Below are 12,270 nucleotides of genomic sequence, written 5' to 3'. Positions count from 1 at the left end.
CATATGCTGGCAATTGGGACGCGGGTCCGCACTGGGACCCTTTGCCTCTACGCCCGGAGGGAGGGAGCCTCGAGCAGGCCGGGCGTCCACACTGCCAAACTAAGGCAGCTTGAGACCTCTTGAACTGCCCTGGCTCCATGCTTTGGAATGCTGAAGCCTCTAGTTTGGGAAGGCACTAGCTAGCGCTCTTTGTCCAGAAGGTTAAAGGCCCAGCCCCTTAGCATGGAGCCCTAGCAGTGAACGCGGGTCGAACTGCAGTAATTCTACAGTGAAGAAGCATCCCGCTATCTTTGCACATTCAAAATGCGGACCCGGGAATATTAATCCTTCAAAATGCGGACCCGGGAATATTAATCCTCCCTAGGCCTCATCTGCAGTGGCAAAGAGCCCCTTTGGAGCAATGGGCTAAACCTTTGTACCAGCTGAACTGCTAGGTTGGAATGCGGGGAGCGGGGTGAGCTCTCCTCTGTCAGTTCCAGCCCCTCGTGCGAGAAGCCTCCCACAGAATGGTAAAACATCCGGGCATCCCCTGGGCAACGTCCTTGCAGACGGCCAATTCTCTTACATCAGAAGCAACTTGCAGTTTCTCAAGTCACTCATCACACACACACACACAAATCTTCACTGGCCATTTAATGCAGTTTATACCGGTATTGCTGTGCAGTCCTAGGAAACTCTAAAACCAGTTTGAGGCCCGGATGGCGATGACACAAATCACAGAGCACGACTTTGAACGACTTTGATTTGCACGCTTTTGTAGTCGAGCTGCAGGAGTGTGAAGCTAAGGTTTGAACTGCATGAAAGGGTCGGTGTAGACGGGCCACAGTTTGAGTTTTTCCAAGTGGGCAAACTTGGCATTCAGAGGCCCAGGAGGGGAAGCCCCTCAGTCCCAAAAGGGAAACCCCTCAGAAACAAACTCCACAGATAAGGCTGGTTCCACAAGGCGAGTTGTCAAATAATGCAGGTTGAACATATTATATGGTCACCGTAGAAACATATAGTGAACTGCATCATAGGGTGACCATATCAGGCAGTTCAAACTGTATTATTTAGGGTGTAGAGGCAGCCTTTGTTTTTCCCGACAGCCTTGCTAGAGCTGTTGCTTCGTCCGACATGGCAGACCCTCTGCATTTGGTGCTAGCCAGTCCTTCCTACTGACCCGGTGGTTCTGCTCTGGCTGAGACTGCAGGCCTGAGTCTCCCTCGGAGGAAGAGAGGTTGAAGCACCTTTACTTCTGCCTTGAATCCAAGGGGTTCAGGAAAAGTCCTGCTTGAGCCGACGGGGCCCCATCCTCTGGCCACACTGCAGTAGAGGAGGGCGCTGGAAAGACATTCAAACACTGTTCCCCTCCCCAGGCACATCTACGAGGGAGCAAATATCTCCATGGCGCTGGTTGGGAATTGGATGGGAGACACACAACCAATATCAGCCGCTGATGACTGTGTTTAGGCTGGATCTACACTACCCTATATATCCCAGGATCTGATCCCAGTTGATCTGCTTTGAGCTGGATTATATGAGTCTACACTACCAGATAATCTGGGATAATCTCCTGGGATATAAATCAGTGTAGATCCAGTCTCAGGACCCTTCCACATAGCCCTGTATCCCAGAAATCAAGACAGAAAATCCCACAGTATCTGCTTTGAACTGGGATATCTGCGTCCACACTCAGATAATGTGGGATTTCCTGCCTTGGTATTCTGGGATATAGGATTGTGTGGAAGGACCCTCAGAGGAAGGAATTTGCAAAACCATTTTGGGGTATCCCTTGCTTAAGGAAACCCTTTGAAATTCATGGAGTGTCATGAGTAAACACCAGGCGACTCTCAGAGGAGGTTCTGGTAAACAAGGCTTCATTGGGCATCCAGCCCCACTTAAACTCGGAGTCACCTTACAAGTCAAGGGATGGAGGGAGCTCCCATTCTAGAGAGAAAGCCCCATCTACACAGACCATTTAATGCAGTTCAAGGCTGACTTTCATCTGTCGTGGCCAGACAACACATTCTCAGGAAAGCGCACAAAATACTGCTTTTTGTAGGTTTGCGAAATTCCAATTGGCTCCAGGGTTTCACTTGCACAGCAAAACCATTTTCTTCAACAGCAGTTTGAAACTGCATCAAATGGTCAGTTCAGATGGGGCCAATTTCTTCGCGCGAGCAGACCTGAAAGGTCCCGATCCTCATCCACAAACAGAGATCCTGCAAGCGAATTTGGACCTCAAATGGCCCATCTTCCTTCATTTCCCTGCAGCCTGGGCTGATTCGACTTGGAAATCGCACACCCCCCTCCCCACAAGGCCTGCCAAACCCCAGAACCAGGCTGAGGGGCCCAGGATCATTTGTAAATCAGAGCAAAGACCTGGAACTCTTTTCCAGGACCCCAGTTTCAAGCAGTGGATCGTGCGCCACTCTGTCAAATCCGCCTCAGTTTGGGAGCAGATTGGAATTCCCTGCGTGGCAATGGCAGCCGCGAAAGCGACAACGACAACAACGACAAACAACAGACGCGGCGCCTCTCTCCCTGGAAGCCGGCCTTGGTGCCTCTGCCTGGCTGCCCGGCCTTCGCGGCGACAACAGGGCCCAGCAGCCAAGCGGCGGCCAATTCCTTCGCCTCGCCGCCAGCCCGGCCTCTAAAAGGAAACCCTTGAAAGGAAACACGGCGCAAGGCCGTTCCTGCTGAAAGTGGGTCACGCTTTTAAAGGCACCCCCACATTTCCATGCCATGGAGACACACAGGCCGGCTCTGGCCTCTTCGGCAGCAAGGCGCACGATCCACTGCATCCACAGAGCAGCCAAAGTCCTCTCTCTCTTCCTCCGTTTCCCTGACACAATTTGGAGATGAACTCGGCTCCAAAACAGGTCGAAATGAACAATCCCTCCCGGCTCAGAGAACTTTTCTCACCCACAAACATTCAGAAAGACTCCCGCCTGGGATCCACGCGCAAAGAGCGGCCTCGCCAGGCCCGCGCCAACCGGAAAAACAACCTCGTCACTCGGAATCTGAACCGAAGGGCTCCTCCAAGGAAGTTTGGTCTGGGAGAAGCCTCCGGGTGAGACCAATTACACAGCTCAACAATAACACAACAACAACAGCAACAACAACCCCTTTCGTCTTGTTTTTTAGGCCCTTTCCTGGGAGTGAATTGTGGCGCTAATTCAGAAAATTGCATTGGATAGACCTCACCAGCTCTAGCGTTTTAGATATTATGGTTATTATGGTTTTCTATAATAACGAACAGATAGCAAGTGGTAGAGAGTGCCATCCCTGGCCAAATATATCCAGTAAGAAGGCACCAAAATGAGTGTTGGCCAGTGTTACTTTTTATTTTCTGCTAAGCACCAGCCCCAACTCAACACTTCCAAATTTTCGAGTATTTCCATGGATACAAAGACTTTGTGAAGTTGGCTGTGGATGGAGACACGCACCCACTCCGCCACTGGGGTGTGGGGCCTCTCTTAAACCCGCCTCTTCTCTCTTTCCAGAGGAAATCAATCGCTTGACTCACAAGAAGATTTTGAAAATGTGGAGCCCGTTTGCCCCCCCCCCCCCCCCGCTCGGCCTCCCAGCAGCCAAAGACCAAAAGCCACAAGCCAGTCCTTCCAGCTCTGCACTCTCAAGCCGGCATCCACGCGTGAAAGAGAAGGGAAAGCTCACTTACTGTTCTGCATGGTGGCTGCAGGAGGCAAGATCCCAGGCAGATCGCTCTATCGGGCTCTAGGAGGAAACAGGCATCAGTCATTGGGGGGGGGGGGGTGGGCAACATCAAGGGACACCCCCCAAAATATTCGGCTCATCTCTCCAAGGCATCAAAGGCCTCCCAATTTGTATGATTTTATTTTCTTGGTTCACTCACCCGCCCCAAATCCTAACCTCCAGAAGGGCCAGACTGAATCTTTGAAAGGAGTTAGAGGCGCTGAAATGCCCCCCTCCCCTCCCCAAAAAAACCCAGAAGAAGGCATGCTTTTGGGGAAGGAGCCTGGGTCCCACTTGCCTGATTGACGCGTGACGGACTCTCCTCTCCTGCAGGTGAAGGGCTCGCACATCTGGTTAAAGTCTTCCCGCTAAGGAGGAGGAGGAGAGAGAGAGAGAGGAAAGGGAGCCTTAGTGAGGAGCAGGCCAAGGGCTTTGCAAAGGGCGCCACCCCCACTCCCCACACCGATGGGCCCCCTTGCAGGGAGAGGCAATGGGAAACCTTGCCCTTGAAAGGACTCAACACACAAAGGGGGCTCTCCCTCTGTTCCCAGCCCCTCGAGTGGTGCTCTGTGACACTTTGGGCGCCTGTATTTGCAAACACGGAACCGACACCTTGGGGTGATCTGATGGGGTTGGAAGCCAGACGAGGGGGTCTGCAAGGTTTTGGGGGGACCAAGGCCTTTGTCGGAGGAAAAACAAAGTTTTTTGGTGGGGGAGAGCTCACTTTTATTTACCGAAGGACCAAACCCGGAGCCCATGTGAATGTAGATGTTGTTGTTGATGTTGAAACCCTTGTTTGGGATGACTTTCTGGGCCTTTTTTTTTTTTTTGAAAGGCCGCCTTCCTGGCCCCGCTCCCCTTCTTCCCAAGAGAGGAAAGGGGTTCAGAGAAGAAAGAGGGGGGAGGGCCAGGCCTGGAAAGGGAGACCTCCACAGATTGTGGCCGGCTTTTCCCTTTCTTTTTTGGTCTTTAGGTCTTCCCCCTTTCCCCTGTCCTGTGACACACGCTGTCTACCTCGCCTCAGTGCTTTAAAAAAGTAAGGCTCGGAGGGGGCGAGAAGGGCGAGGACAAAGGCGAGCGGAGGCGAACAATGGCTTCCATTTTACTCCCCTTCCCAGCCCGGGGAGGCAGGCCCCGTCCAGCCGCCTCTTTTGCCTCCTCCTCCTCCTCCCAGCCGAAGCGCCCCAACTCCAGGGCCCAAACAGCCCCAACTTACAAAGGACCCAGGAGCAACCGGAGCCCTCCCCTTCCCCCTTCCCTTCCCGTGGTCCTACCTTGACCCAGACCCCCTGGGCAACCCCAAAACTAGCCCACAGTGAGGGAAGTTGCCTCTTAAAAAGTTGATCAAACCTCAGAACAGGAAGGGGGAGTATTATAGAATTATTATAATATATGTGTGTGTGTGTGTAATGTGTGCGCGCGCATATATTATATTATATTATATTATATATACATTATATATTATATATTCTATTATATATAAAATTGGATGTTTAAGTAAAATGTGTGTGCACGCAAATATATTAGATTATATATTATAAATTATATTATATATAAAATAGGATATTTAAGTGAAGTTTTGTTCCTCACTTTTCCCAAAATAACCCCCTCCCTCCCTGTTCTTTTAGGTTCCCAGCCTGGCAGGGGGAAAATGGAAAAGTAATTTCTCGTTATAAATATCTCGAGGTAATTATGTTACTGGTGTGAGTTGTTAGGGGTTGTAAAAAGATACAACAGCTCAGTGGGGCGCTCAATTGGGGTGAGACAATTACAATAAAGAACCTATTCAAGAGGTTTTGCTTTCGGGGAGGGGGGAGGAAAGGAAAGAGGGGGAGGATAGAGAGAGACAGAGAGAGGGGGGAGGTAAAAGAATGAAACGGGGACAGCCTTGGTTTTCTTCAGCCCCCTCCTTCCCTCCTTCCCCAAGTCTCTCCCTCCGCTCTGTTTTTGAAAGCGTCCTCAAGAATCTCCCATTCCCTTCTTTCTGGAAGGAAAATAATTCCACGCTTTCTCTCATACACACACTCATACACACTTTTCTTTCTTTTTTCTACACAGAACTCCGGAGGCCTTTTGCCCCAGTCCAAAACAGATCCGGTTTGATTTCTGAGTCAGTCTCCCGCTCCTTCCAAAGCCATTTACTTCCCATAAAAAGTGAAAGAAAGAAAGAAAATCAACCTGCAACAAGGACTTTCTCGCAGCGTGAACGAGGCTGCCGGTGGTAAATATTGACTGACTCCGCTTTCCAGAGGCCTCGGATTAAGACGAGAGGAAAGGGCCTGGAAGGACCCACTTTTGGGGTCCCCTGCCCCGCTTTCTCGGAGCCTCCCTCTTTACCAAAAAGGCGCCCTTTTAAGACCCCAAACACGTCTGCTCATCCACACGCGTCCACCAGAAGTCGTTCACACACACACACAGAGCGAACCGTGAGAAGCAGAGTTTAGTGTAGTTTCGAGGAGGAAAAGAAACAATTGTTAAGACTCCCGGACTCTGTTACTAATGGAGGGGATGGGTGCAGAAATGTGTAGCTTTTATGAGTGCTTGCAACAAACATCCGGGCAGTTTCAGGCGGGGATAATATATCAACACACGAAAATAATAATAATAATCAAAATGCAACCCAATATAATTTTGGGGCGGCTGGGCAAAGGTGGTGGGGAGGGGATAGAGGAGGCAAGAAATATGATATGTTTGAGCCTTTTCTCCTTCACCTCCCCCACCCGGAAGCCTGCGACGATGGAGGCGCTTCTTTCTCCCTTGGTCAGTGACCTGCTCTTTGGGCCACTTGCTCCCTAGAGAACGAGCCATCGATCTCTGACCAAGAGACACAGGTAGGCAGAGGAAAGAAGCTCCGGCATTGGGTGGGGGGGGGGGTTTGGGGTGTTTTGGGAGCCTCCCCCCCCCCCTCGGTCTCTTGCAAGGCCTCCTCCGCCACTCCTTCCTCTTTTTGGGGCTCCCAATCTGTCCTTCAACTCGTGGCTTTTGGGGCTCTGAGCCTCCCCTCCGCCGCGTTTACGATCCCGAGAAACAGGCCTTGGAGACGCTTGCAAAAGTCGCCGGCCGTAAAACGATTTATTGCCAAAGACCGCAATGATTATTCGGGGCCTATAAAGCTGCCACAAGGAAGGGCCTCGCTTTCCAAGGCGCATCAATCGCCAGCCAGGCCTGGAAAGTTTCCCTTTTGTGGGGAGGCCTGGTCTAAAGAGAGCGGCCTTCCCTTGCCTTTGGAGCTCTGTTGAAGAAGACATAAAATTCTTCCCCCTTTCCACCCACCCTGGAAGGTATCAAAGGTAAGCAAACGCCGGAAGTTTAGTCTCCCCATTCCCTTTCTAGGCCCTTTCCTAGCCAAGTTTGGGCCTGAAAGAAGTGTCCCTTCTCTCCCATTTCGCCCCCAGAAAGAGCCGGGCTTTATCATCATCATGGCGGGGGGGGGGGGGGACATTTGCATTTCCCCGTGGCATTTGCATTTGCCGAGCCTTCTGAGCGACACCATGGAGGTGCTTTGGAAAACACAGAGAACAACACGCACAGAGGGAACGAGGGAGTATTGCAACCAGTCAAGTCTTTCCCTTCGAAAAAGGAAGCGAGGATCTTGTTTTTCTCCACGTTTAAAACAAGGATTTAGGGACAGGCCTCTCTCGAGCCTCTGGGATGCAACCCCCCCCCCAAGAAAATCGAAAGAATGCAAACATCTCAAGAGGGAAGGAGGAAGTGCAGCTGGGGAAAATATTATCCATTATTATTATTATTATTATTATTATTATTATTATTACTATTATTATTATTTTAGCACAGTTGAAATTGTGTTAGAAACTTCTGCCCATTTACTTTAGTTGTGGGCAAGTTTAGTGTTATGTTTTTCAAGTTTTTTTAAGGGGGGGGGTGTTAAGAAACAACCTGGCTGCAGGTTGATTGAGAGTGACAGCCCTTCAGCTCGGCTCTGGACCTGCCTTGGCCTAGAAGGAGGCTCTGCTTTCCCCTCTCTCCCCCCAGACCCTCTCCAGACCCTCTCCACAGCTCTCATTTCCTGACTCTCACCACGTTTGGGTTTTTCTTTTTAAAAAAGTACAGTGATAACTTGAGGAAGGGGGTAAAAAGAGAATTTGACCACCTCCATACACCTGCAATGGCCAATACAAAGCACATAAACACACACAAAAGAAGGAAGGAGGGGGTTCCACTCCAACTTGCCCGGAAAACCAAGCGGGCGAAGCAAATACGAAAGAGAAAACTCAGCCCTTTCTCTCACTAGGAAGCAGGTGGGTGATGGCACGGCCGAGCTTCCGCTTCAGCCTTGCTCGGTCTCTTCCGCCCTCTGGAAAATGGGGGGAGCCTGCCCGGAGCCCCCGCTTTGCAAGGCCAGAAGGAAGGGGTTGGTGGTGTCGCTGGGCTTTGAATATTTCGCGAGAGGGAGGGAGAGGAAGGCAGGGGTGGTGGGAAGCACGGGGGGAGAGCTGGGGGCGTGAAAGGGAGAGGAAGAGAAGAAGGGAGAGATGGAGGGAACCTGGAGCGAGAGTTGGGGAATTTGGGGACCGGGCTCTCGCTCTGCTTCGGAATCTCTCCTGGAAGGCGAGGAAGTGGGGATCCCCCGAGAAGGCGTGTGTGAGAGTGCCTCCCGAAAGAGGGAGGGGGGCCGGTGAGGGGAGACCCGGAAAGGAGGGCGCAACCCGCCGCCGCCGACTCACCTTTCCGAGGCATCCTGGCTCCTTGTCAAAGCGGCTGTCAATGGCGTCTCCCAGCGCCCCTGATTCGAAGCGAAGGCGCCTTTCCCAGGGCTCGCCGCCCCAAAGAGTTTTTCTCCACGGAAGCTGCTGGTTGTGTGATCTTGAGTTCCTGGGAAGGAGACAGAGATTGACAATAAAATGGGCTGTCACTGACTGGAGAGGCAGAAAGAAAGAGGATGTGAGTGGAGTCGAGGCGCGGGAGGGAGGGGGAAAGAGGGAGAGAGGAAGGAAGGAAGGAGGGAGGGAGGGAGGGGGGGAGAAAGAGAGAGAGGGGGGCACACACCTCTGCCGATTGGTGCGGGTTCAAGGGCCTCCTCCTCCTCTTCCTCCTCCTCCCCGCGTGGGTGCGCCCGGGTCCCCGCCTGGCCGGCCTGCCTGCCTGCCTCTCCTTCGACCCATTAGCGCCGCCTGACCTCCGCCATCCTCCTCTTCCTCTTCCTCCTCCTCCTCCTCCTCGCCAAAGCCTTCCTCCCTTCGCCTCCGTCGCCAGAGCGGGAAAGCAGCCGCAGCCGGGCTCGCTTTTCAAACCCACTAATCACTCCGCGCATGCAATTACGCCGCCCGCTTCCCTCCCCCCTCCCCAAATATTGCCCGGTGCCAAGCGACGCCCAGGGCCCTCCCCGGCACCGATTGGACGCCCCGTGCCTCCGCCCGCACCCATTGGCCTGCGCCTGGGATGGGGAGGAAGGGAGGAAAGGAGGAAGGAAGCCCCACTCGCTCCCTCCCTCCCTCCTTCCCCTCTACATCGCTTGGAGGCCCCCTTCCCCTCCCTTCCCCCCTTTGCTGCCTTCTCGGGGTCCCTCCCCCTCCCCCTCTCTCCTTCTTTTCCTTTCTCCCCTCTCCCTGAGGCGTGATCCTTGTGGACAAGCACCTCCTCCACAGCCCTTTGGTTCCTCCTGGGACAATGTTTGTTTAGTGGGAACCCAACTCTCCCCCAAATAAAGCCAACGTGGGTCTAACTCAAACTTTTCTTTCTTTCTGTTTCGCCTCCAACTCAACCATCCCCTTCCCTCACCGCCCCTCCCCCTCCCTGCAGTAAACAAGCCACGTCGCTGGTGGAAAGGGGCTTGGGGGAGAAGGTGCCCTTTTCTTTCCGCGTCGATCTCGGTTTCCGCGGGAGGAGAAGGTGGGGGGGGGGGGTGAGGAAAGACTCCGAGGGAGAGAGGATGGCGGAGGGTGCATGAGCATGAATCCCCTCCCCCTCTCCCTTCCTCCCTCTCTTTGCAGCAGAGGCAGGGGGCTCCTTTGCCCCCTTCCCCTCTTTCTCCTCTGCCTGGAAAGTGCAGAGCAAATACACCATTTACTTTGTGTATTGAGAGCCCTCCTGAAAGGGCCTGGAGAGCCCTCGCCTAAACACTCCCAAACTTCTCCCACGTGCCGTTTGTTGACGAAGAGCTGTTGTGTTCGCACTCTCGGGCTTTCTCTCGGCTTTCCCTTTTGCAGACGCGGAAAGGAGGGACGGAGGGAGGGAGGGAGAGAGAGAGAGAGAGAGAGAGAGAGAGAGAGAACTGGGACAGAGGGCAAAGTTTTACCTAATACCTTTGCCACACGGGTGTGTATTGCAAGGGAGAGGGAGGAGAGACACAGGGGTTTTTTCCACCCCTTGGTTTCAGTCCACACTCAGGGCCCTCTCTTTTCCTCTGCCCTTCTCCCTCCCTCCCTTTTCTCGCCGGGGCAACTCAGAGGCCGAAGGGAAGCCAGTGACTTGCCTGATCTGACCACACACCACCACAAGTTCATTTGTTGAATGGCGGAGTATTAGGACACACCTCAATACACTCCAAAGCAACCCCTCCGCGCCTCCATTTAAGGTGACGCTGGCAGGACCAGTCGGGGCCCCGGGGGTGCCGCTCGTTTAGGGCAGTTGGAAAGGGGGAGCGAAGAAGGGGGGAATATAAACACCCACACATCTTGAAGACAGGGGGGAAGAGGGGGTGGGGAGGGGGAAGGACTTCCACACATCTCGAAGAGGGGGAAGGGGGCAAGGGAAAAGGGAAATAAACTTCCAGCCAGCTTGAAGAGAGGGAGGGAGGGGGAAGGGGGGCAATGGGAAAAGAGATGCACTTCAAGGCATCGTGAAGAGAGGGGGGAAAGGGGGCAATGTGGGGTGAAGTAGAGAGAGAGAGAGAGAGAAATGGGGACAATGGGGAAAGGAGATGAACTTCCACACATCTCGAAGTGGGAAGGGGGCAAGAGAAAAGGGAAATAAACTTCCACACGGCTTGAAGAGGGGGTGGGGTGGGGGGAATGGGAAAGGAGATGCACTTCAAGGTATCGTGAAGAGGGGGGGGAGGGGGCGACGTGGAGGTGAAGTGAACTTCCACACATCTTGAAGGGAAAGAGAAAAATTGGGACAATGGGGAAAGGAGATGAACTCCCACACATTTTGAAAGGGAAAGGAAAAGGGAAATAAACTTCCACCCAGCTTGGGGAGAAGGAGGGGGAGGGGGCAATGGGAAAGGAGATGCACTTCAATGGATCGTGAAGAGGGGGGGGGGAAGGGGGCAATGTGGGGTGAAGTGAAGAGAGAGAGAGAGAAATTGGGACAGTGGGGAAAGGCGATGAACTTCCACACATCTCGAAGGGGGAAAGGGGGCAAGGGAAAAGGGAAATAAATTTCCAATGAGCTTGGAGAGAGGGAGGGGGAAGGGGGGGCAATGGGAAAAGAGATGTACTTCAAGGCATTGTGCAGAGAGGAGGGAAAGGAGGCAATGTGGTGGTGGTGGGGGGGGGGAGGGTGAAGTGAACTTCCACGTATCTTGAAGAGAGAGGGAGGAATGGGGACAATGGGGAAAGAAGATGAACTTCCACACCTCTTGAAGGGGGAAAGGAAAATGGAAATAAACTTCCACTCAGCTTGGAGAGAGGGAGGGGGGAAGGGGCAATGGGAAGGGAGGTGCACTTCAAGGCAACGTGAAGAGAGGGGAGAAGAGGGGGCAATGTGTGGGTGAAGTGAAGAGAGAGAGAGAAATGGGGACAGTGGAGAAAGGCGATGAACTTCCTCACATCTCGAAGGGGGAAAGGGGCAAAGGAAAAGGGAAATAAACTTCCAATGGCCTTGGAGAGAGGGAGGGGGATGGGGGGCAATGGGGAAAGGAGATGATCTTCCACACATCTTGAAGGGAGGGGACATGGGGGCATGGCGAAGGGAAATAAACTACCACACATCTTGAAGTGAGAGAAGGAAAGGGGAGATGCACAGGGGGGGGGGTAACCCCCCCCCCCAGAAGAGGCAAGGGGGCAATTGGGGAGGAGAGATGAACTTCCACTCCTTTTCAAGAGAGGGGTACAACTTCCACACATCTTCATAAAGCGAGGGAGGGGGTGGAAGGACCTCTCCCCTTCTCTGCATTTCCGGGGTGGGGGGTCGGTGTGAGGAGGGCTGGGTGTTTGGGGAGGGGCCCCGCGAACGCGCCAAGCATAAAATGAAGTCGTCGCCCCGCATACACTTGACTTCTCTTGACATGTGAAAAGTGCTAAAAGTCAGAGCTCATCAATAAAGTGGCCGGCGAGTGAATGCGGGCCCTGACAACCATCGCATTCTTCCATAAAGTACAATGCGGAGACAAACGACTCTGCCAAGGAGTGGGCCTGGGAGTGAAAGGACGCCTCAATGGGAGCCGGATAATGGGCTGCCAGCCCGTCAGCCCCCCTGTCAGCCTCCTCCTCCTCCTCCTCGCCGGGAAGCCACCCCCGGCCCCTCACCGCCCCAAATGGGCTCTTAAGAGACTACTGGGACAGTCCTCTCCCTTCCCGCATGCCCCCCCCCCCCTCCTCGTGGCTACTTCCACCCCCGTCCTTCTTTTTCTTTCCTTCCTTCCTTCTTTCTTTTTTCCTTCCATCCTTCTTT

At 53.3% G+C, this 12,270-nt stretch overlaps 1 protein-coding gene across 8 annotated transcripts in view; it reads right to left on the bottom strand.

Annotated features, from left to right (window-relative positions):
• Positions 1-4,035, bottom strand: part of PAX6 (paired box 6) — a 40,231-nt gene extending 36,196 nt beyond the window's left edge. For all 8 annotated transcript variants that reach the window (XM_060766350.2, XM_060766371.2, XM_060766419.2 and 5 more), the window contains exons 1-2: positions 3,995-4,035; positions 3,662-3,717 (exon numbers count right to left, since the gene is read on the bottom strand). In XM_060766350.2, coding sequence (XP_060622333.1) covers positions 3,662-3,671 — 10 coding nt within the window. In that variant the 5' untranslated portion in view covers positions 3,672-3,717; positions 3,995-4,035. The remainder of the gene's footprint in view (positions 1-3,661; positions 3,718-3,994) is intronic.
• Positions 4,036-12,270: the final 8,235 nt, after the last annotated feature.

This window comes from Anolis sagrei, chromosome 1 (assembly GCF_037176765.1).
Source record: "Anolis sagrei isolate rAnoSag1 chromosome 1, rAnoSag1.mat, whole genome shotgun sequence".
NCBI classification, from domain to species: Eukaryota; Metazoa; Chordata; class Lepidosauria; order Squamata; family Dactyloidae; genus Anolis; species Anolis sagrei.
Note: the sequence above shows the minus strand (reverse complement) of the source record. Positions and strands in the feature narration are given on the sequence as shown.